The sequence below is a fragment of the Myodes glareolus genome, chromosome 10, assembly GCF_982192425.1.
Source record: "Myodes glareolus chromosome 10, mMyoGla1.1, whole genome shotgun sequence".
In the NCBI taxonomy this organism is placed as follows: domain Eukaryota; kingdom Metazoa; phylum Chordata; class Mammalia; order Rodentia; family Cricetidae; genus Myodes; species Myodes glareolus.
The window spans coordinates 85,127,895-85,153,780 of NC_142035.1; the positions used below are offsets into that span (position 1 = coordinate 85,127,895).

Genomic DNA, 25,886 nt, shown 5'->3' on the forward strand with positions numbered 1-25,886 from the left:
AAGAACAAACAGAAAAGTAGGCATAGGAAGACTGAGCTGCGACTATGCCACCAGATGATCAGGGTGGTGTGTTAAATCTAAAATGACCCACCTTGCTGCCACTAACTAGAACTCAGAAAAATGCTTTGTCTTGTAATAAGCTGAGATTTCTAAGGAAAAGCACAGCTAATAGTTGGAGAGTGCCTGCCGTCTGCCAGGCACTGTGCTGCGAAATTTATTCATCTCCACTGTTGAAGAGGGGAAGAGGAAAAAGAAGGAAAGCCTTCATGCTTTGCTAAGTGCAGAATTTACAGTAGTGAGCCATCAGCTAAGTTGCTGCAATCATTTCACAGTAAAATGGGGTCAGGACAGGGAGAGTCACAAGTGGCTGTTTTTCTGTATACTAGGAAATCCCACATAATCAGACTTTGAAATCTGATACTTGCTCTGTAAATTGGTCATGCGTAGGAACCAAGCCTGTAAGTCAAGGAGGGATGGTGAAGTATTGAGTTAGGAAAGCAGCACCCACCATGGCTGCCATCCTCAGGCAGGAGCTGCGTTTCCTCGCAGACCTGCAGGACGGTTTTGAGCTGAGCGCACTGGTGCAGAAGCGCTTTGCAGAGTGTCTGCCCAGAGAGGTGAAGCTCAGGGAGGAAAGGTCCCGAGACTGGCGATTTTTGTGACCCCAGGTGGGAGTTGGAGCAGTTGAGAATTGCTAGTGCCGTAAAGGCCTGAGGAGGATGGTGCATTGGTGGGAGCCTCCCCTCACAACTGGGACTGCTGCACTTAAGAGTCCCTCATGGAAGCCACCCCTGCCTGCGTAGGACAGGGTGTTCAGACTCCTCACAGAGCTAGGTGAATAATAAAGGCCTCCTTTTATTCTTCTTCCAGAGTCTCTCTGGCCTAAGATCCGTGTTCCCTTGAAAGTTGTGAGGACTGCAGAAAACAAGCTGAGTAATCGTTTTTTCCCTTACGATGAGATTGAGACAGAGGCTGTCCTGGCCATCGATGATGACATCATCATGCTGACCTCTGACGAGCTGCAGTTTGGTTATGAGGTAAGGCTCTTTTCAGCAGTTCACCAAAAGGCTAAGTGTTTCATTCTCTAGAGCCGTGATTGCTCATCTGTCCGTCATATGCCTGAGAGTGGGCTAGAAAGCTTTCTTTGAAGTCCTGGGGAAGCCCAGTTCCCCAGTGACAACTGTCCCAGAGAGAGTCCCAGGGGCCCTTTTCTAAGACCTGTCTTTATCACTGAACAGTCTAATCAATGTTTCCAAGCAGAGTGTTCCTGTGTCCCCAGCCACCTGGCTCTACAGCAGTAAAAAACGTGAGTCCAGAAGTGGAGGCATTGGCACACGTTTGGAAAGCAGCCTGCGGATGGCTTGCTCTCTGAGCTCTGCATGGACAAACTGGCCACTTGTCTCTGTCACTGCTCCTTTGGGGCGGCTGATGGATTAGACTGAGTTCAGGGGTTAAGCATGGAGACCAGGAAAGGTCTCCCCAGGGAAAGTGCCAGAGTTGAAGCTTGGCATGCAGCAGTGGGAGCTGACAAGCAGTGGGAGGATGTGTGTGAGATGCAGGCCGACACAGCAAAGCTCACACTGCGGGGGTTACCGAGGTATCTGACAAAGCCCAGTAGAGTATACAAACCTCTTGGCTCCTACTGGACAGGGAACAGTGCTGAGATTTGTCCCATGGTCACTGCCTTTGGGAGAAAGGAAACATTTCCTTTGGTTTTTCAGGATCTGTTTAATTTCGGGTTCTTAAAAAAATGATAATGTACCTCTTTAATTCTGGTGGAGGAAGAGGTAGGGAGGCAGAGATAGGAGAACCTCTGAGTTTGAGACCAGTTTGGTCTACATAGCAAGTTAGGAGCATCCAGAGCCACACAGTGAGAACCTGTTTTTTAAAAAAGTGAAAATTTATTGAATACAGCCATATTTTTTGCGTATATACTTATTACATAAATTTCTTTTGGAGTTTTTAAAGATTGATTTAAGAGGGAAGGAAGAGGAATTCACACACATATACCACCAAAAATTAAATGCTAAGTTTTCCCCATTCTGTGCTGCTTTTAAACCTAGTCCCATCTGAGTGTGAGAGAAAGCCATTCTGGCACAGATGAACTTGGGACCCTCTGGTCAGATGTTCGGTGGTGAGAACTGGGGGAGTACCTGGCAGACCTGCTTTCTCTCATCTTTCGGATTTACTTTCATCCATAGGAAGTGGCTTAGGTCATCATACCTAGGATATGAATGACAATTTGCTGTACCACATTGGCTGACCAGTTTTATGTTACCTTGACACAAGCTTAGAGTCATTTTGTGAGAGAAAACCTCAGTTGAGGAAATGTTCTACCAGATTAGTCTGTGACCTAGTGTTTGGTGCATTTTCTTGATTCATGATTGATGTGGGAGGGCCCAGATGTGCCATCCCTGGTCTTGGTCCTGTGTGCTCTAATCAAGCAGGCTGAGCAAGTCATGAGGAACAAGCCGGTAAGCAGCACTCCTCCATGGCCTCTGTATCAGCTCCTGCCTCCGGGTTTCTGCCTTGACTTCTCTGGAGATGAACTACAAGTTGTGGAATGAAATAAACCCTCTCCTTCCCAGGCTGCCTGGTGTCTCATCACAGCAGTAGAAATCCTGAGACACCATTTTTCCCACTTATGTAGAAAGAAAGTTGTAAAGTGTTTCTCTAGGCAAACCAGGGGGAGAGGACATCTTTATCAGTACAATAGTTCCAAAATGTACCTGTTTGCTCAGTTTCTTGGCAAAAGTGAAGTGGGAACAAGGATATTCAAAGATATTGCCCAGATAGGCAGACTCTATTGGGTCACTGTCTCTGGTTACTGTGAAGGAGGTCTAATCAAGAAAACTAAGCTAAATGTATTTCCAAGATCTCTTTCAACCTTGAGATGAAACCTGCTTCTTAGCTTATTCTTTCCTACAATGGCGGTGACAGTTTTCCCCTCCCAAGATAAATATCATAGTTCCCGCCACACAGCCAGCTCAGGGAACACTTGGCAGAAGCCACAGTAGTGCCACCACCCTTACTCTAACTGCAGTCCTCACCGTGACCGTGCCGCGGTTCTCCTGGGGTTTCTGAGACTTGTTCCTGTTGACTTCTCTGCTCAAAGTATTTCTCTGACGGTGCTCATTTGAGTGTGGATTCAGAAGATGGAGGACACTGTGCTTCTAAGTCCAGCTTCCACTCCAAAGCCTAGAGTTAATTTTCATGCAGCAATTAACAATCTCAATTAAGTAAATAAATAAATTAATACTGTTAGGAATTTTTCCTAGCGCAAGCTCTCTGCCGATGCAAAAATCCCAATCAAGCCAAAACACAACAAGCCAAATTAACAAATATCCAGGTTTAATGGGATTCCTGTGCTCTCAGGTGGCCCTGAGGGGGAACCGGGAGGCCACAAATGCTACCACCGGGAGGAAGGAAAAGAGACCACGTGTTTCTCCTCTGGGAGCTCTCTTAAATTTGGAATCCAGACCAATACAACTAACTCCCAGGCTTGGGGGCGACGCTCCCAACTTAACATTTCCTAGGGGAATTGTATCTGAGCCCAGACCATTTCTTGGCACTCAGCAGAGTCTGTTGGGATTATGGCTTCCTGAGTTTCCACTCTTTCTCTCACCTGATAGCTCAGAGAAGCTTCCAGTCTCAGGCTAGGTGAGCTGCGGATGACTTGGTACCTCTTTTAAAAAACAAGGGAGTCATTACCACAGAGATTTGCTGTTTAGTGTCCATTTTTTCTTCTAGAATATGAGCACCAGGGTAGGAACCATGGAGAGAGATCAGCACCCTCCATGCCTAATTCAGTTTATTGAACTCAGCAGTTACTCAGTGAGTTTTTGATGAATAACTGATCCCTATTGCTAAAGTGCATGTGCACGAGGTACGGACCCTTAGCTTCTGCTCTGTGCTGATTCATAATCTGGATGCAGTGGTGTAATGAAGCAGAATTTGAAATGTTATATATAAATAATAAACACACATTGTGTGTGTGTGTGTGTGTGTGTGTGTGTGTGTGTGTGTGTCTCAAGATACCTGAGGCAGACTAGCTTTGGGGTTTTGTTTTGTTTTGTTTTGTTTGATATGTAATCTTATAGAGCCCAGGCTAGCCTCAAACTCCGTACTTGGTTAGAGGATGACTGTAACTTCTGGTCCTTCTGCCTACACCTCCTGAGTTCTGAGAATATAGGTGTGTACCACCACACCTAGCTGAATGGCTTTATAAAAGAGAAATTCAGCTTCCAGTTCTAGAGACTCAAAGGCAGGTGCCAGCATTGGCTTGCCCCTAGCAAGAGGCAAGGAGGAGGAGCATGTATGGGAGAAGCCATCACATGTCAAAACAAGAAGTCAAAGAGTAGCAGGTCTTCTAACAGCTCATCTCTACCGGGCTTTGAGACCTACCAGAGATCCTTTAATTCCTTCTGATGACTGTACCCCTGTTGACCCCAGAACCTCCTGTCAAGTCATGCCTCTTAAAGTTCCCATATCTCCTCTGCACTGTTAAACCGAGGGCCAGGACTCACCATGTGAACATGAGGGGACATGCCACATCCAAGCTGTAGCAGCACCTGCCATGTCAGCCCATCATTCTTCCCACAGCATCGAAGGTCTAGAGTAATAAGAACCCGTTTATGCAAATGCGTGTACACTGATATTCAAAGAAGCTTTATTCAGTATAGCCAGAACCTGAAGGAAAACAAAACCAGTGTCTGTCTGTCAGTCCCATGAGTAAGTGAGCAGCAGCATATCCTGCAATAGGAGTTGATTAAACAGTAAATACGGTTTGTTGGGGGAGGGGCTGGGGGCATTGGAGTGCTGAAGATCAGACCCAGAGACAGGCCAGCACTCTACCTGATCCATATCCCTAGCGCTCAGTAATAAATAAGAATAAACTGTTGATACATGCAGCAGTGTATGTACTTTTCAGAATGATTATGCTCAGTTAATAAAGTAAGATGAAGATGAGAACAGAGTTTATTTATGAGATCACATGTATGAAATTCTAGAAAATGCGGTGTTGGGGCAGCAGATCAGTGGTTGCCTGTCTCTGATCCTTAGTGCTAAGGTTGCAGGCGTGTGCAGCCAGGGCTGGTTTTTGTTCGTCTGTTCTGTGTAAGCATTTGGGATCCAAACTCAGGTCCTCATGCTTGCAGAACAAGCCCTCTTACCTGCAGAGCCACAGCCCCAGATTTCTAAACTTTTAGTGGGACTACAATAGCCTTGCAAAAACCAAACCCTTTTTGGGAAATAATTTGCAGTATTTACACTACCTTGTTTTAAGACTTACCATAAAGTTGCATCATTCAAGACACTGGAATTCTTTAAAATTTAGACATGTAAATCAGAGAAACAGAATTTAGAGTTGACCACTGTTATGTGCACAATCCTGAGGAGACAAGAAACATCTATTCTCCATAAATGGACTCCAGCAGACCAAAGTAAGCATTCCATTCAAGTCTTATCTTGGGGATCCAATTAATTTATTTATGATTACTTACAGTAGTATGGGCAACTTACCAGTACTACACTAATGAAGAAAATGTCAGTCACTGTCCTGGCGACCATTAACTGCCTATCTATTGTTGTGGGAGAGGATGGGTCTCATGAATCTCTCTCTTTCTCCATGATGTAATGTTAGTCAGTTATGTCTGTGCAGGTCTTGTGTAGGATCATCACAGCTGTGAGCCCCAGAGGGTACAGCCACATGCCAGCGTTCCATAGTACCTGACACTTGGTAGGTAATTGTCAACAGAAGAGCCAGTCCGATCACTACAGATGATAAGGTCTTTTTACTCAGTGGTTTGCAACATTTTCTTATACATATTTTTAAAATGACCATACTTCTACTGTAGGTAAACATCTAACACAAAGCAAGGTATAGCAGCTCACACCTGTAATCACAGCCCTTGACTGAGGCAGGATGATTACAAGCTAGAAGCCAGCATGTACTCCATAGTAAGTTCCGGGCCAATCTGGGAAATATAGCAAGACTCTGTCTCAAAATTAATTAATTAGTATTTGTAAGTTTCAAACTTGGAAAATCAAATTACAGAATACAACTAAAACAGTACTTAGGAAAAAATTTATATCATAAATTACCAGACTAGAAAAGAATAAAAACCTAAAACTCGTGACCAAAAAGAAACTGAAAAGTAAAACTTGAGGCAAGTGAGAAGAGGGAGAGAATAAGGGTAAGCAAGTGTTAAAGCGGTCAAGTCCAAAACCAACCAACAGAGGAAGTTAACATGTCCAAAACTGGCTCTTTGAAAAGGTTAATGAAGTAGATTAACCCCCAAGTTTGGCCACTCAAAAAGAAAAACAAAAATCGTCATTATCAGGAACTGTAATAGTTTCCGTAGTAAATGTGCCCTTCCTCTCCATCCTCATTCTCCTCCCTCCTCCCCTTCCCTCTCCTTCTCCTCCCTCTTTCTCTTCCCTCCACTCACACTCTTCCTGTCACGATGTCTTGTCCAGGTTCCTGGAGCCAAGCCACTGTGGGCTGAAATCTGGGAAGCCCACGAATCAAAGTAAACCCTTCTGCCCAGAAATTGTTTCTGTCAGGTATTTTGTCTCCTTGTTGAGAAAAATAACTAATACAGAAAATGGATACCAGGAGTGGGGTCCTGGCTGTGACTGATCCTGGCCATTTGACTCATGAGCCTTTGGAGCAGGTTTACATGAGGAATTGCAAGAATTTGAAGAACTACAGAAGCTCTAGAATGGTGTATGCGGAGCTTTGCAGGCCATACTAATGGACCCCAGAAGAGACGAACACTGATGGAAAGGTAGACAGTAAATGCTGAGTTCATGAAGTTCCAGAGGAACAAAGTCTCTGTTCAGAATTAGACCAAAAGCCATTTGTGTTACATTTTGGCAAAAAAATTGTCTACCTTTTTTATGTGTCCTAAAACTTTGGTAGAGAAAATTTCAAGACAGTGTAGTGTTAAGTATTTCCTTAAAGACAAACCTCTCCACTGATGCAAATAATCCTAATCAGACCGAATCAAACCGAATTAAAGATGCCCATGTTTAATGGAGTGCTCCTGGGTGGCCCCAGGAAAGCATGAAGGGGGGGGGGGAGGGAGAGAGAGAGAGAGAGAGAAGGGAGACCATGTGAAACCTGGAGGCCATGTGTTCATTCTCTTGGGGGCAGTTTAAATAGCCTGTGGGAGTGGTCCCAATCTTCCCTGGGGAGGGGTTACCATTTGGCAGGCTTTCTTGACCCTCCCTGGGGAGGGGTCATTGTTTTGCAGGCTTTCTCGGAGGTGGAGTTTGGACTGAGGCAACTCTCAGAGGAAGGAGCTCGTGCCAGGAGATGGGGTGAAGCCCCCAGTCAAACATGTAGCATTTCAGACTGTGGAATGACTATTGGTAGCTGCTTTCAGCTAGATTTATAGCAAGAAATAGTTGTAAAAAGTAAGGCAGATTGATCCAAAAACATTGTGCAGTCTGAACAGAAAAGGAACTCTTTGAAAGTTGCAGACAAGGAGTGTGTGGTTGTCAATGGAATTGGTATCATTAGAAAGAAGCCAAGCTCTTTATGGTTAGACAATAGAAAGACACCCTGAGGGAATATCAGCTATTGGCCAGATCTCCCCAAGGTTCCAAGGTACAGAATTGTAAACTCATTTAAAATACTTTCCCTTGACAAGATCATGCCTACAGAGCATCCTGCCTAGGGCTGCCTAGAGAAGTATGGGAGGCCTTGGTATTGTCCACCTGATGCTCGTTTTGAAGGGTGGAGAGGCTTCCACCAACATTTCAAAGAAATGAGGGGGAGCCAACTTGCGGCAGGCTTGGGATTCCAGCAGGCAGCTGCTAGGAGAGCAGTGCAGGTAATTGTGGGGTGATACTAAAATGTAGTGGCTCCTCGAGGGGGTTAAAGTTACCAGGGACCCAGGACATCTGCTAGGAAAGCCGTAGGCAATAAGTGGAACTTATACTCAGGACAGAGGCCTCGACAGATGCTAACTCAAGGTGGTAGAGCCAGGAGTTGTGTTGGAGCACACATCCTGCTGCCACATATCCAGGGCAGCAGATGAGGAGCTGCAGAAGGTGGTGTTGGCCCTTGCGCATCTCGCTTTGATCCTCCCATGCTGCTGTCCTGTCTTCTGGGATGGGAATGTTTATTCCTTGTCATTGTAACTTGCTGTTTGCTTACAGCAAGCAGCTCACAGCTAAGGGTTTGCTTGAGACGCAGAGGAGACTTTGAACTTTCAAACAACGTTGGAACTGTTTAGATTTTGGGGACTCCTAGAGGTGAACTAAATACATTTTGTGCTATGAAATGTCCATGAGCCTTTGGGACCCTGAGGCAGAGTGTTATTATGGCTTGATTATGAAATGGACCCCCACGCTCTAATGTGGACATTGGATTCCTAACTGGGGGTGTGGAATGGGAGGCTGTGGGCTTTTCAGGGAGGTAGAACCTAGGTGGAGGAAGCAGGTCACTTGGCATGCTCCCAGGGAGCCCCTTTTCCTGCTGCTCTCTCCCCTGCGTTTCTGAGGCTGTGGTAGTTTACCTCAGCTCATGGGATCACAAAGCTGTAGCTTGAAATCCCAGAATCTATGAACCAAAAATAAATCCTTCACACCTCCCCTTGTGCAGTAGGTAGCACATGAGGATGAAGGACAGCTAAGCTTTGAAGAGTTGTGAGTACAGATGTCAGTCACTGGCAGACGATTACAAAACCTCGTAGAAATCGATACAAACTTCGTGGACAATTATAACTTGCAGAATATGTTAAATCAAAGGTGTGTGTGTGTGTGTGTGCACGCATGTGCGTGTAAGGGCGTGTGTTTGGGTTTGTACAAATGTGTGTGTGGATATGGGTGTGTGGGCACATTTGGAGGTCAGAGGTCAATACTGCTTGTCTTCTTCAATCATTATTTATAGATAGGGTCTCCTGTTAGGACAAGAACCCAGTCTGTGTTGACTGGCTAGTAGGTCCAGGGATCTCTTTGTCTCTGCACACATTAATCCATTGCTTTCTGCTGTGTCCTTGGATGCATTGTGACCAGTTCTCTCGCATTCCTGCCGCTGGGACGTCCCCACCATGTTGGGCTGTAATCTGGAACTGTGAGCCACATGAACCCCTTTCCCTTAGCTGCTTTTGTCACAGTGGCAGGAAAGGAAATGGCGACAAAGGAAATACTGAGAATGCTGCTGGGGTCTTCCCACCACCCAAGAAGACTGCAGCTTTCAGGAGGAGAGCTAGCTGAGGTGTGGCCCTGAGCACAGGCTGTTTGTTAGGGATGTTGAAAGCCACTGGTGCTGAAAGGGCAGCCCGGGCAGGTGAAACAAATGAGCAAACAAGCCTCCCCCAAAGAGAGATGTGAGGAAGATCAAAGTGGAAATGAGGAAACTAAAGTATCCACTCCCAAGTTCAGTGTATGTGTGTGTGTCTTTGTGTGTGTGTGTGTGTGTGTGTGTCTGTTTTGTGTATGTGTGACTGTGTGTATGTTTCAGAGACCAAAGAAGAATGTCAGGTGTTTTCTTCTGTAACTCTCCACCCTGTTTTTTTTAACACAGACTCTCACTGAACCTGCAGTCTAGCCAACAACCTCCCTGAACCCACATGTCTCCTTCTCCAAAGCTGGACTTAACAGGCGTGTTCAGTCATGCCAAACTTTCACATGGAACTCTAACTCAGGTCCGCTTGTTTTAACAGCCAGTACTCTTACCCACAGACTCAGGGGCCCCAGCCCTCATTCTCAAGTTTGGATTTGTCATATTTCTGTTAGCCTGAAGTTCAAAATATTATGTGAATTACTTTATGTTATCTTCTTTAACCCATAGGTCCATAAAAAAACACTGCTTGCTTCTGTCACATTTTTAAGTTACCTTTTCTCTCTTGTTACTGGTTGTATACAACTGTGCTGAGAAACCTGCTACTTGGGACTGGCTTAGCATAAGGCCTGTGTTGTTAATGTTCTGGGTACACCTGGGAGGAAGGCTGCATTTGTGAGTTCACTAACTAAGGCAGCTGGTTAGGTTAGTCAACCGAGTGCTTCAGTTGTACACAATCAAAAGTTCCTTGCCCATTCTTCTATGAAAGCAGCATCTTCATTTCTTCTAGTCTATAGACTTTGTGTTTGTAGTAAAGTCCATTATCCTAGCTTAACCCCACCCTCCCAAAAAATCCACCTAAAACCCCATATTGACTTTGTGAGAGTTGAAGAGAAAATGTGCCAGAGGTCTTTTTACTGCTGTGCCAAAGAGACTATAGAAAAACCCAGTGACAGTAAGGTCTCCCCATCTGGAATCCTTGCTAAGGAAGAAGCCAGAAACAGAGGCTTCTAGAGTTTTTACCTTTTTATCTGGAGACAGAACTTTAGATCAAAAAACTTTCTGCAACCCCTGAGGAATCAGAAGTGCAGGTAAACCAAGCTATGACTCCACATGGGAACATGCCAAACTGCTGGGCATGAAGAAAAACATCTGGAGCAATCAATCCTGTGGCGCTCAGACCAGCTGCACATAAACTGGACATTGAGAGGAGGATGCACGGGTTATGCTATTGGAGACAGAGCAGTCTGAGGTGACCAGGTCCTGCTTTGTTCGTGGTTCTGAAAGCACCTCTGCTGAGGTGTCATGTGCAGCCCCAGGCCCCAGATTGTGCCATTTACACAAGTAAGTAGGTGCTCTAAGGTAGTGCATGCCAAAGAGCTAGAAGGCTTGATTGACAGAGACCATTGTGATGGAAGCTTCACACCATGTTTAAGGGTTATAGGGCAGACTATATGCCAGCTCATAGAACACATTTCCCAAAGACACAAAAAAGAGTCACAGGTGAGTGATGGGGCAATCTCCCTGTGCTTTTAGCTTGGAAGCAAAGCATAAACTCTGCAGTCCCTTTACAAGAGGAAGTTTGAGAGTCCTGCTGTGCTCTGTCTGGCCTTTGCCAAATCTTAGCACCAGTAGGTGATATAAGCACACAGATGAGGCTTCATCCACCAGGTGTGACCCTGCCCCAGCCTCGCAGCTGATCAGATCTCTACCCTATCAGCATTCCTAGTTCTGCTCACAGAAACACAGTGAGAATGTGAAGAGAGAACCCTATCCCTTCATGCTTTGCTGCCAAGGACTGGAACTACAAAGAAGTCAGTCCACGTCTTGAAAATGTTAAATGCGCATTGACTCTATAAGACTTTGCGGTACAGAGTAAGGTCTGGGGAATGAGGTCAGACCAGTTTTTTTTTTCCAGTCTTGTGACCTGAGTGCACAGACATTTGGATCCAGTGCTAGATGTAATCATTTCCTTGGAAGAAAGCTCGGGTTATTTGCCTGTCTCGGTGGGGCCACTTTCCCTCTTGGAAGGCAAAGGGCCCTGGGAAACTTTCCCTCCTCTCTCCATCCCTGAAGTCAGGAGCTTGGAATGATCCTCTCTGGCCTTGCGTGTTTCTGACTTGTTTGACAAGCTCTAGTGAGCTACCAGATGGGAGATTCCTTTCAGCCTGGGATAATTTATTTATCTGTTTATGTATTTTACCAGGAAAGTATCTATTCAGTACTTGATGCTCATTTGCGCGGGACTCCTGGGGAACGGTAGCAGCGTATAATGTTACTGGGATGTTTGACCCCCCCCATCTCTGCTTTTATTTCAGACACTAAAAAGCATGGAAATAAAAAGCAACTTATTCCTACTCCCCTCCCCCTCCTCCAAGAGACAGTTTAAAACATGTGGTTGAAAATGCGCCATGGAGACTTGGCTGAGTGTGCAAACCTGTGGATTTATTTTTCCTTTCATACTTTGATCCACATTTCCAACCATAAAAAATTATTAGTGGCACTTAAGTGTTGGCCATTTTTCACCTGAGAGAGGTGAAACGCTCTTGGCTAATGATGTTGACTATAAATATAGTTAGGGCTTCATGCGGGAGTGAGAAGGAACAGAGCGGCTGTGTGTTGTCAGGCATGGATGCTGATACTTGGACATCCATAGGTGGCAGAGGCTGCTCAGGCCTCTTGGGTGCTAATAAATTATGTGAACTTACATTGCTTTGTTCACAGCTGCCCAATTACGTACTTTCAAAAAACAATTGCAGAAGACAGCAAAATATCATGGCTTACCCCATTCTTTTCTCACAGTCCCTTCTCCAACTGGGTTTTCTTGATGTAGGAGTCACCTAGAGCAAGGCTTGAAATTGAGAGTGAGTGTGGGCTGCGGTGTGGGCCTAGAAGTTCTGCTAACAGTGGATGTTGGGTTAGCTAGCCAGTAGAGGGCCAGCTGAGAGAGGGATGAACAGACTCTGAGGCTGATAGAAGAGTCTCTTGGGAGGTGTATGTAAAAAGAAGTTGATCTCAGGATAAATTCGTGGTGACAGGGACTGAAGACAGGAAAGCAAGTGAGACCCAGGTGGTGAAAGTCTAAAGACAATGTTGGAATGATTGGAGAGCCCAGCAGAAGAACAGCACCTACTCACCCAGACCATGGTTTTAATGAGTGATGGGGGACCTGGCTAATTGAATTAATTAGAGATGGTGTGATGTTTATATTTTAAACAGAATTGGTACAATAAAGCCATCTATATGTGCATTCAGGGACAGCAGGAGAGAAGATACAATCTGTGGTTCTAAATAAAGTCTGGTTTTTCTCTTCTCATACAATGGCTGCACATGGAAACTGTCTACCCCACAGAACTATAGAAGTAGATTCTGTTGTCACTGCCTTTAAAAACATAAAGTTCACCTCTCTGTCCGTGTGTTGCTCTACCTAGAGTGTCAGTCTGTCCGGAGTCTCACAGCTGCTGGATCTGGAAACAAATGAGTACAGAGTGAGTCTTGGGCTCGTTCTGTCAGGCGCGTGGTCCTCTGCCTTCTGCTTACCTCCCTGGGAATCCAGTCCTGCTCTGGAGATGTACCCAGCCAGGCTTGTTGGAGATCCAGGGAACGCTACAGAAAGATGTTTCTTTATGGCACTACTGTGGGTTCTGGGCAAGCTCAGTTTGTGACTTATCTAGGGCCCTTCAAAACTCAATTTTTATATAGCTGAGACAAATATGGAGGAATCCATAAAGGAATGGAAATAGAGGCTATTTCTTCTCAGCTGGATAGGACAGTAACCATCAAGAAACAGAGTGGCTGTGGGGACCCACAGATACCGTGTCCTTTACTCATATCAACAAGTTAAACAGAACAACAAAGCTGCTGGAGTCTGTGGAGGTGATGAGGATGCTACTCCTTGTGGAGGAGTAGGAAATCTCAAGACCCTCCCCTGAGAATGAGGTCACCACTCCCTGCCCCAGCTACTGTGATCTTGGGTACTTGACTATACAGGAGTTGAGAGGTTGAGTGGGTGGGTGGGACTTTTCAGCATTGCAGCTGTCAGTGAGTTATCCATGCTCCAGTAAGTAACCCAGACAACTCCCCCAAGATGGCCTTGGCAGAAGCTTTCTTTGGTCTGTCAGCCAAATAGACCAGCTAGAACACTCGGGTGAGTAGACCTTTCTGACTGCCCAAGGAACTCACACAACAACAGGGCATGCACCACAATGGTTGAATAATCTGGGTACTGGAGACTCACAGGCTTTGGTGAGAATTGGCACCTGAGATTTCCAGTCCTCGACTCTCAGCTGCCTCAGATTCCTGAGCTTTCTGAAGGTCTGGCCAGTAGAGACTGGTTGGGTCGAGAGCAGTTTTCTTCTTCCTGATGATGGTGACAGTCACAGGCTCCCATCATGGCTTCTTTCCTGAGCCTGTACATAAACATCAGGACTGTATTGAAAAGGATGTCTGTCTGCCTATCTGATTATCTGTCAGTCACTCTGGTTATTACTTTCTTGAATGCCCTAAGAGTTGTCACGCAGACTCTTGTCTTCAGCAGACAGTGTGGCCAAGTGGTCCCGCCTGAGTGACTGCACTACCCCAGGCAGACAGGGAAGGCATAGTTAGAGGCAAGTCATTGCTTGGAGGGTCTGTCCTTTCCATAGTATCTCCAGCTCCCAGTGTGCAGCCTGCAAATCTGTTCACCCCGTTCTATCTCCAGCTTGCATTGATTTCTTTTGTGAGACGGAAGGGAAAACAGCTCATGTGTGCCGCCAGAGCTGTGAGTACAGCTGAAAGAAGATCCAGAGACAAGCCAGGGGCTGAGGAGGTGCTGAGAGACACCATGGCGTGGCTTGACCTTGCCAAGCCCTTCCAGCACCCAGGCCCCACTGGAGAATAAGTCAAACAAATATTAAGGGAAGGAAATGGAATATGTATACTGAACATTGAAATAGCAGCCAACCATTTGGAAAAGCACCGAGGTGGGAATTATAGTGGAGTGGCACTCTCTTCCCACTGAGTCAGTGAAAGCAAATTCAGAATGTGTTCACACAGCCATCCGTGGAGCATCCCTGGGGGCCGTCCCTGTCCCAGGGAAGAGGGCCCACCCTCCCAGCACACTCACGAGGGAGGCAGGTTAGTGGCTGCTAGGGAGGGCTGGTAAGGCAGTTCTGGCCTTTCCCTGGGCTGTCCTGGGCATCTACAACTAGTGCTGATGGTTTAGGAAGGCCATTTTAAAGAATTGTCTGTGTGATGCACAAATAAACTCCCTTTCCCCACCCACCTCATTGCGTAGGAACGATCTGCAGTGATACCCAGCTCTGAGCAGATCCATGTGTCTGAGGGCTGTTGTCCCAAATCTGCCTGTTGTGTCATTGAGATTGATTAGAAAACTCTGGCACTTCTGGAATCCAGAGCTTCAGACTCTGGCTATGGTTCCTAGATAGGAAGGATTTCTCTTCCTGGACCACTTGTTTGCCTTGATAGCTAAACCCAGGTCCATGGGCAGGAAGTGAAAACACAGCACAAGGCCCTGAACTACCCAGCTCCCCTTGAAGGCAGCGTCCATAGCTCCCAGCAAAGCCACATGGGGTTTCCCAAGCATCAGACCATGTCATTCCTCCTCAGAATACAACGATAGCCTGCTGAGGTCTGTATCTAAGAAAGGGTTCTGATCCCTGTCACACCAGACACCATGTGAAGGAAGGAAGAAAACCCTGGAAGCCTCAAAGTAACTCCTGCCCTTGAAGACACCACAGCTGTGGAGTGAATCTCTAGAAAGCAAGATGATACATACAGCTTACTTCTCTGATCATATTTGTTTCTTGGTGCCTGAAAATTGGTGCCTAGGGTTCTCATTAATCATGGTTGCTGTGTATTTGCTACTATCTGCTAGCTGGTTTAGATCAAGACTTGGCAACCTTTAAAAGTAATACTTGTTGGTTCCCCAGTAGCCTTTGGTTAGGCTGAGGATTTGAGGGTTTGGGCGGAGGTTATAATCACACGCTGACACTCAGCTTTTGGAAGGAAAGGAAAAGGCCACTTCTCACATCTAGAGCCACCAAGCACGTGTTCATCAGACATGCTGGACTTGATAAACTTTGGCAGCAGTGTAGTCCTTTCAGCGCGGTTATGGCGCCTTTTCACTGGCTCTGCCTAGATGCTTGGCTCATCATTGTTGTACACTAAATACTTGCAGGCTGACTGGAGTTAAAGTTTGAACATTGAATTGACTTCCTGTAAGTAGAATTATAAAGAACTGTTGGAGTAAATGCCCCGTAATCCCTGTGCAGTTGGAGGGTTGGTAAGCCCATGAACGAATGACAGGGAGGAATTTGTCCCGTACTTACCTGGCTGTAAGCTATGGGGATCTAAATCCCAACTTTATAATTAACTTTCCTTCTATAGAATGAAACTCTGCTTCCCTGTCCCCAACCCACAAGTCCCCTTTCCACCCTGGTAACTGCCTCAGCCCTTTCCCCATATCCTCACCTCCTCGGACCTTGACTCTCTAACGGACATGCCACTGGTTTTCCTCTGCAAGCCCCATGTTAACAAGATATATGCCTTATTTTGTACCCTCTCCCTGAAGTATGGGAAATTCCAGGGTCTGTCTGGGACAGCTGGATTTTGACAGAAGGTACAAGTTCAGTGCCAAGAAGAGGCAGAGACTTCCAGAGTCAGTTCTAGAAGGCTGGCGTCTCCACACGCAGAGGTTTGACTTAAACTTTACACCACCCTCTACAAAATTAGCCAAAAGCAAACCACACACTTAAATGTAAAGCCCAAAACTGGGCTGGGAGTGGAAGTTCAGACTCTAGGAGTCTGCAGAGAGATCTGAGCTTGACAGCAAAAGGTCAGTCCATAAAGAGACAGATTGGTGTGTTAGACTTTTTCAAAATAAAAATATTATGCTCTTTAAAAGACATTGTAAAGAAGATGAAAAGACACACTACAGACTAGAGAAAATATTTGTAAACCACATGTCCAGCAGAGAAGTAAACATCTCAGACAAAGAACTCTCAGAAGGCAGCAGTGAAATCCCAGCAGTCCAGCCAGAAAGAGGGCATGGATGGACTCCCCGCTGAGGAGGGTTCACAGGCAGCAAGTGGAAGACCCCCACAGGACAGTGCAGAGAGAACACAATGTCATGCACAACACACCTTTCAAAAGGCCTAACATTAAAAAAATAATAAAAATGGGCTGGGGGTGACTTAGAAGGTAAAAGTATGAAGACTGGAGGTCGATGCCAGCATCTGTGTAAGCCCAGAGCCAGAGAAGCAGAGACAGGAAGATCCTTGGCGCTCTCTGGGCAGCCAGCCGAGCTGAATCCATGAATGTCAGCTTCAGTGAAAGCCCCGATCTCAAAGAATAGGTAGAGCTCAAATAAGGAAGACTAACATCCATATGCCTGCATGTGCAGACAGACAGACAGACAGATGGGAGGAGCTGGCTCCACAGTTAACAGCACTTGCTGCTTTTACAGAGGACCAGAGTTTGATTCCTGGCTCACAGTCACCTGTAACTCCAGCTGCAGGGGCTTCAGCACCCTCCTCTGGCCTCTGGACACCAGCACACACACACTCATATATAAGTGTGTGTGTGTATACACAAGCTATCACTCTATGTGTAGTGATAGTTTGTGTTTTAACAAATAAAGCTTGCCTGAAGATAAGAGTGCAGAATTAAGCCACTAGAGGCAAGGGAGTTGTGGCACACACCTTTAATTCCAGGACTTAGGAGACAGAAGTAGATGGGTCTCTGTTAGTTCAAGACCACCCTGAACTACATGAAATTGATCCAGTCTAAAGGAGAAACAGAGTTAACACAAAGGTGATACTTGGGATCCCTTGCCTTTAATCCCAGAGCTGGGGAGGTGAAGACAGAGTGGTATGGCTGGGCGGAGGGAGGAATATAAGGCGGAAGGAGACAGGAGCTCAGTACAGTCTGAGGATGCAGTCTGAAGCAGTCTGAGGAGAGGGTCGCCCTTTGGTATGAGCATTGAGAGAGGCTAAAGGTCTCTCTAGTGGCTGGCTGCATTACTTCTCTGTTCTTCAAGCTTTATTTGTTAAACACAAAATATCACTACATATGTGTGTGTGTTATAATATACTTAAATATTTTAAAAATATTGATGGGAGCTCAGTAAATAACCAAGAGCCAAATATAAATAAAATAGAAACATCCCATCTCCAAGCTATGAACTTTAATATTTGTTACTGGATTTCCTTTCTGGAACTCAGTGACAGTATTGACATGTATGTGTATTTTTGTGTGTGTGTGTGTGTGTGTGTGTAGTTGTAGTAGTACTAATAGGTCAACCTCAAGTGTGATGCCTTAGAAGCCATCAACAGTTTTTGAGACAAGGTCTTTTCAATGGCCTTGAATTCATCCCGTACTTTATTCTAGGTGGCCAGTGAGCCCTAGAGATCCCAGAGACCCACATGCCTCTCCCTCCAGTGCTAGGATTACAAGCACACACCAGCACGCCTTGCTTCTCACACAGGTGCTGAGGATTGAACACAAGTCCTTATGCTTTTATGGTAAGCACATTACCAGCTAAGCTAACTCCCTAGTTTTGCAACTCATGTTTTCAAACTATTTGCTGTTGTTTGCTTGTGTGTTTATAACAGGGTCTGATTATGTAACCTAGACTGGCTACACTTGTGACCGTACTGCCCCTCCTCTACATGCAAGCATCACCCGTATACACCGTCTCACCAACTTTAGATTTTTTTTTTTTAATGCCATGGAGTACATCCTCGGTTGATAGTTTAGATTCCATTAGTTTTGCCTTTTTCTGAATCATTGTTTGGCTGTGTGTGGGACATAGGTTGGTGTGGAGGGTTTCTGCTAGCTGACTTGTGGATCAAAACTAAGCAGAGAGCAGGGTGGTGAGATTGCTCAGGAAGTGACCATTTGGAAGTTCATTCACGGGGCTGGAGAGGTGGCTCGGTGGTGAAGCTGCTCTTCCAGAGGACCTGGGTTCAATTCCCAACACCCACATGGCAACCAACAACTGTCTGTAACCTCAGTTTCAGGGGACCTGACACTCTCACAAGGACATACATACATGCAGGCAAAACATCTGCATAAAATAAAACACCAATGTTCATAAAGTAAAAATTTTAAAAAATAAAGTGATATTATTTTTTAATGGGAGTTCCTTCATGCTTTGAAGTTAGTTGGGGCCCAACAGTTTGCAAGTATCCTTTCTTCCTCTGTGTGAGGAAAAGAAGGTACTTGTCAGGTTTGTTCTTGCCAATGTCCCTAGCTCAAGTGATGAGCCACCTCCACAGCTGCTGGAGGCAGCAGAGCTCACCCACTTCTGGGGCACAGAGTTTGGGCTTCTGGTCCACGCATTGAGTTCAGGATTCCGAATCCTCAGTAACCACCGCTGAGTGGTAGCAGTCTGTCTTTCCTCCCTTTGCAGGATTTAGGAAACAGCCCTTTGCTTGCTTATTACAGTTTTCACTAACTGAACAGTAGTCTCCTGAGACCAGGCCAAGAAATATTGTGACTGGAGCTGAGGCTCTGCAAAGAAAGTCAGTCGGGGGTAGTGGTCTTAAGGGCACACAGAACTAGAGAGAGCATACCCCATCCTGTCCTTCCTCCTGTCCGTCATTCGCACCCTCCTCCTTCCCTTTTTGTCCCTCGGAAGAGATTCATGGCCTCATAAAGAATCCTTGGGTTTAATCTTTCATTCAGCTGTTCTGGGCTTGCGCTTCCTCCTCTGCACCAGTGCCTCATAGATTCTGAGGTTCCAGGAGGCGCTCAGATGTGGTGTGGAAACGCACTGGCTTGCACACAGCTGACAGGGCCTCTTCTCTTCACGGCATGAGCATGTAGCTGCTGATTCTAAATGGAAACCACATTCACAGTGAAGCTTCTGCTTTAGGAAGACGAGTGCTGATAGAAGCCAAAGGCCAGTCATGGTCCCCGCCCTCACCCCCGCAGCCGTGTTCCACTGCCCACCTGCGTGATCAGTGCACTGCAGCTCTCATGGTTCCTGTCCTAGGACACAGGCTCAAGAGCCCAGGTGCAGTGGGTGATTTAGACTAGCCTCAGCCTGGCTGCCGTGTTTCACCAGTGAGGATCTGAGCCATAAAGGTTGATGAGCAGGGCTGCCTTGGGGCTTTGGCTCAACCTACCGTGAGCCAAACCTACCGTGCAGGCTCAACCTAGCAGTGTAGACTTAGATGGCTACTTCCTCCTCAGGTCAGTTTTTTCCGTCTGTGGAGGGAAGAGAGGACCACTTGGATGAATGACCTCTCCCTTCCAGATGATCTTGAAGGCTGCAGCTCCTGGACAGAACTTGGACCGGGCCTCATAACTCCAGATCACTCAGTATGCGTCTTTTTCCCATAGGTGAGCTGATAATGACTCAAGGCTGAGGCAGGTGTCGCAAAGCCCACTTTTCCCAGAAATGCCTTTTCAGTAATGACCACCACTGAAAGATGGACACAATCCTATGCCTACTAGAGCTAAGCACAGCCCATCCCCGGGCCTTCAGCACTGACCCTGGCCTGAAGCTATCGTTTAAATAAGCACACATCATGTCCCCACTGCCAAAGCCCTTCCCCCAGTCCGACTGGACAGATGAGAGTGCTGCCGAACCCCCGGAGGGCTCCCATGCTCCTAGTTTTCCTGCTGGGTTGATTGATTTTAAAGAGAACTCTTCTGTGGTTTGAAAGGGTCCTTCAGGCAGACTGAGGTGATCTCACAGGTTGATCTTAAAACACACTGTATCTGTCAATCTGGTCAGCATTAGGAAACTGGGTGACAATGTCTGGACTCCCCTACTCTAGATATCTCTAGTCAGCATTGTGCCCCTGATGTGAACCAAGGCTCTCAGCTTTCCGCAGAGCACCGTCTGCGGGTGTGATGCAAGAGCCTGGCCTAAGAGTGAAGCCCATCAGCCCCCTTTGCATGTCTCCTCAGCAAGCTGCAAGTAAGGTGGGTTTGGGGCCTTGAGAGAAGGCCTGGTGGGGAGAACACTAGCCAAACTTGCCTCATACCAGTGTGAGGAACCAAGTGAGACTCCCAGCACCCACATAAAAAGCAAGGTGGGACCACACACATGCTCATAGCACTAGCTAGCACTTATGGAGGAGCAGAGACAGGGTTGTCTGGCTTGCTGACCACCAGCCTTAGCTCCGTGTTCAGTGAGAAACCTTGTCTCAGAATACACCCAGTATTCTGGCCTCCATATGTGTGTGCATGGACACACACACACATTCATGAATGAATCCTGGCTTCTCAATGGAAGCCAGCCAGCTACTGCCTCCACATCTGGTCCACATGCAGGACAGAGCACACTCTCCTGAAGGAAAGCGTGCTGCCCTGAAGTACAAAGGGTGAGACCTCTCATTAAAGACCTTTACATGTTGCTGACTCCTTTCAGCTCTGCCTTGCCTTGCCCAAGCATGAGACCATGAGACCACAGGGATTGAGCTGTGTCACTGTGATTCTTAGCAGTTGACACAACCTAGAAATGTGTGTAAGGAAAAACGTGAAACCTTTGGAATCATGTTTATACATATACACCGCCTCTTACCCGTGCTGCTTCCTTCTATCAGGAGAGACATGGGTCTTGCTGTGTAAACCAAGCTAGCCTCTTAGTCATGGTTATCCTGTGTCTGCCTCCTTCATCCTGCACTTTTGTCTCAGTCGTCCTGAAACTCATCCCTGTGGTCCAGGGCAGTGTGTCTGTGGACTGTGCCTTTGGGAGGGGGAGACTGTAACAGTCACTTCAGAGAGAGCCTGTTTTGATGTTGGTGTCCTGATTGCACCTCCAGATGGACACCACGTGTGGCTGCATCCTTCCCTCTCCTTGCTCTGAGGAGGAAGGTGGCTGACTCAGAATGTAGCATGGCATCTCTCTTCAGGAACATGTATGGACCGCCCTCATGAGTATGGCATTTCACAGAGTGCACTGATCCAGACCACAGCCTGAAACAGATCACACTGGGGTCTGTGAGGAGGAAGGAGCAGAGAAGACCTTTCCCTAAGAGGACATTAGCAACCAGCTCATCCAGATGGAAAAGGGAAACAGAAACGTGTCGCTGTGACTGGGCCAGTGGGGCAGCAATCTTCTCTGGCCGTGTGCCCCGTACTGTGTGCATGGATGCAAGGGTCCAGTTAGCCTGCCTCTTGAGACTGTGAACAAAGGCAAAAGTGCTTTGCCTTACCCTGTGGGAAGACACAGACCTCATGGCTTTCAGTTTGGGGAACTGTTCGTTTTGTTTTAAAGAAAGTAGAAAATGGCCCAGGTAATTGCATCTGTTAGTCCTGAGAATAGAAAAATCTCTGATTAGGAAAAGGGTGTTTGGGGTTAAGAGCACGGAAGGAGCAGCGGTAGGAATATTCTGTAGCTGTAATCTGTATTCAGAAAGTCCAGGCTCTTCTTCCTCAGGACTATGATGCTAACTGACCATGAGGGTGCTCTTTAGAAGACCTGTGACTAGACCGGAGTGGAGTAGGAAGCATCGCTGATGTAGGTGGGAGGGGACACCTCCAAGTCCCACCCTGCAGATGCAAAGGCTCTGACGCCAGAGGAGAAAGGAGTGGACTTGGAATGGGGTGCTCCACGAGGAGAGAGGCACAGAGTGGACACTGCTGCTGCTCTGGCTGGGAAAGTGTTTACTGTGTCCATAACCAGTTTGGTTCTATCCTAGCTGATTGGGATAGAACCATTCTGCTTCCCCCAATTCTGATCCTGTAGTCAGCTGCAGAGTTACAGATGAAGTGGCAAGGATGGCGTCTTGATTGGATCCAGCTGCCTGAAGTAAGTCAAGGACAGGGGCCTAGAAAGAACAGAGCTCAGGCAAGGCTCCAAAGGAATCCAAGACTCAGGACAAGGACTCCGCTGGTGCCTTTCAGCACACTGCAGTTTGGCAGTCTGTTACTGGAGAGAAGGCTAAGTGACTTCAGCCAACAGGAAGAACTCCATACTGAAATCTTAACAACATTTGACCCTAAAACTGAGGAGATAATAATAACAATAATAACGAAAAGGGGTCGATAATGATGATGGATGATGGTGGCAGGTGGGCTGGGGGAGGGCCCTTGGAAACTGAAAGGGGACTTGCCTTCCTCTGGTTTCAGTATAGAGCTGTGTTAATTCCAAGTCAACAGGAAAGGCGACTGCTGTCTTCAGCAATGCCGGTAGAGTTGGATACAGGCCTGCATCCTGCCATTCTAGCTGCTTAGTTGTGTGTGCTCAGGGCCATTCAGACACTACTGTCCACTTAGGCAGGTTAACCAGCAAGGTGCTGTGACTTGGGTGCCGAGAAAAGAGGTCTGTCCTGGTCCACAGGTAGAGTTAATGGCTTTCAGAACTGTTCGTGCCCTGCCTCTGTAAAACCATAATAGCATCGTACTATTTAGATCTGCTGAAATACAGACTCCATACCAAAGAGCAAACAGCAGCTCACACAGCCGGGTAACACTTGACAGATTCATTTGTCTGCAGCTATTAGGATGATCTCTGTAGCCCACTAGGTCTGTTGGTTACAATATGGTGTTAATGAAGCCAAGGCTGTGAGTCTGAGAACCCTGTTAGATGCACTGGTGTCACACCAGGGAAAGCTCTTCTTATGACCCCCAGGCCACACCCATGAGGCAGGTTAGATGTCCCATAAAATCTGGAGATGATTGAGGAGTCCTGGGTAGAAAGTGTAATGACAGTGTAGTGACTCAGCAAATGCTCTGTGTCCCCCTCCCCCGGCTTCTGTGACTTGCTGTGGGAGACTCTTTCTGTGCCTGTCACACTCAGACCCCTCATGCTTGTCACTGACACTAACTGTGCAGGCCTTCTTCCATGGTTGAGTGCACTGTTCTGGCTGAGATAAAAGTGAAGGCCCCACCTCCCTCCCCAGCCCCTTTGTGCCCTCAGCAGCCTGTGAGGGGCTCTGTGCCGTGCTGGGTGCTGCGGCTCTTCCGGCTCGGGTACCACAGTGAGCCAGTCTCTGTCCTGATCCAGTGGGAACTCTCCTAGAGAGAAGTAAGTAATAACTAGCTAAAGTGATAGCACAAGTGAAAACTTAATAAAGGGAAGCAGGGGCTGCAGGTATGTGACGGGGGTGGGTGCCATGGCTGTGTCTGATATGAGACGCTCAGCGGGCCTGTTGAAGGTGTTGATGCTTGAGCAGAGGCTCCATTGGTGATAAGGAGCCAGCCTTTTGAGGCTAGAGAAATGTTCCAGCAGACAAAGCAGATGCAAAGGGCTTAGGATCACAGAGCACAGAGGAGAACGTGGTAAAAGATGATGTGGAAGTAGGTCCTTGTGTATTATTCTTGGTGAAATTGGAAGCCATTGTTGATGGTGTTAGAGGTGGAATGTTTCTTAAAATTTTCCAGGAGATGTTAGGGGTTGAACTATGTCCCTCATAAACGATGCGTCCAAGTTCTGACCCTCACTCAGTACCTCAGGTTGTGACTTTATTTAACAGTGGGCTTTTCAGAGTTAACCAAGTTAAAATGAGACCACCAAGGCGGGTCCTGAATTGTGAAGACTGGAGTCCGTGTATAACTAGAACTTGGACAGACTTGAGTGAGGAAACTTGATCCTGTAAGGATGGAGGGCTAGTTGATGCACCTTTTGGCATCAAGGAGGAGGAGGAGAAGGAGGAGAGGGAGGAGAAGAAAACAGAAGAACTGATAGCTAAGCACCACAAGCCAGGGGCCGGTTAGGGTCTTTGCCAACAGGTGTCAGTGGGACATGGCTCTGACAACCTTGACTCAGGCTTCTGGTCTCCTGGACTTGAAAAGCTTCTAATCTAAACCCCCAGTGTATGTTTCTGTTATTAGAGCCCCAGCTAGCTCCAAAGGAGGGGTATTGCTACTAACCACCCAGCTGTGCCCTGGAGAATGGCATCCACTTGTTCTTAACTTCAGTGTCATAAAGTGATGGGAAGCTGCTCGTCACTCTGGAACATGACCACATTGCTTCTATAGATAAATGTGTAACAAAAATAACATGTAACACTAGGAAAGAGCCCAGTGGCCCGGAACACCTGCAGTTCTTCTAGACTGGCACTGTTAGAGATGCTGGCTGGTTCCGGTTTGAAAGGAGAGGAGGTGCGGCATGGAGATGAAGAGATGGCTGTCCCGGAATCTGGTTGGAGCTCCAGGGAGTGGCAGAAGTAAAGTTAGAGGTGGCCGGAATTAGAGCCAGCAGGACGTTGTAATAGATCTGGAAAGGAGGACAAAGGCTGCCTGGGCATCTGGACTTGAGCTAGTGGGGAAACTGACTGAGAGAGAGAAGCTTGAAGGGTCTTTCTGGGATGTTGGATTGAGTTCTGTTTGAGCCATTGTTCTTTGTTAACTTTTCCTGTAAACAGCATCCTAGATACGGTACCAGTAACAAACCGAAGGGACACTTCTACTCAAGTTCTAGCTGGGTGAACTAATGGCTTTTATTGGACTTACCGACGGGAGCGTGAATGACCCCAACAAACTGAATTGTAGAGCAGTCCCACCCCAGCATTGATGACTGCTTCCCAAAAGCAGTGTAGAAAGTGAAGTCCCCTTCAGCTAATCCTCCACTTTCCATACACAGCAGCACCTGAGACCTTAGCAGCTTGGGAAGGATTGTGCACAGCTGGGAAGAGCAGACAGAAAAAAGGGAGTGGCTGGAGTCTCAGGAAAAATAGGTTGACCTTCCCAGTCGCTCTCTCTGTGAAGGAACTTAAGCTTCAACAAGCCTTATCTTCGAGGTCTGCACTGCACAGGTAACCAGTGCTGTTCAGATCACAAGGTGGAGGCCATGTTAGCTCAGAGTATAGCACTGTTCAGCACAGTAGGTAGAGAGAACCTTTATTTACCCAGGCAGGGTAGCCAGGAAAACGTTGGGCATCTCAGTGGCCTGCAGGGCTGAGCAGATATGAAGTGATGAAATTAGAGCTGGGATTTAAAGTAATGAGATGAAATGATATTCCCTAAAGAGAGGGACTGAGGAAGTTGGTGGGGCCTTTGGGGTGCCATTCTTTAGACGCTGCTGAAGGTTGGTCCAGCTGAGAAGAAAAATAAGCTGCACGAGTGGACAGCAAATTATCCCCGATTTATTGAGCTCCTTATTATGTGTGGGTGGGAATTGAGAGAGTAGTGTATGCTTGGATTAAAAAAAAAACTTTTTATTGCATTTTAATGTATTTATTGTGGGAATCTGCCAACTTGCCCAAATCACCTCTCTCCTACCATGTGAGTCCTCAGGATGGAACCCAGGTCATCATGTGTGGCAGAAGACACCTTTGCCCACTAACCTATCTCCCTGGGTCCCATGTGTACATTCAGGTACACGTGTCTAAGGCCCATGTGTGCATCCAGGTGCACGTGTCCAAGGTCCATGTGTACATGCAGGTGCACGTGTCCAAGTCCATGTGTACATGCAGGTGCATGTGTCCAAGGCCAATGTGTGCATGCAGGTGCATGTGTCCAAGACCTTTGTATACAAACAGGTGTGTGTGTCCAAAGTCAGCACTGCTGTCTTTTCTTGATCCATTTCCACTTGAATTTTTTGAGGTAAAATTTCTCACTCACCCTGAAACTCACTGATTTAGCTAGGCAAGCTGGCCATTGAGCCTCACGGGTTCTGCCTGTCCCTGCTCTCTGC

General features: G+C 46.8%; 1 protein-coding gene across 2 annotated transcripts in view; it reads left to right on the top strand.

Annotated features, from left to right (window-relative positions):
• The window catches only part of Ext2 (exostosin glycosyltransferase 2), a 133,912-nt gene that overhangs the window by 97,806 nt on the left and 10,220 nt on the right, over nucleotides 1-25,886 (top strand). For both annotated transcript variants that reach the window (XM_085696644.2, XM_048443570.3), the window contains exon 10: nucleotides 871-1,037. In XM_085696644.2, coding sequence (XP_085552770.1) covers nucleotides 871-1,037 — 167 coding nt within the window. The remainder of the gene's footprint in view (nucleotides 1-870; nucleotides 1,038-25,886) is intronic.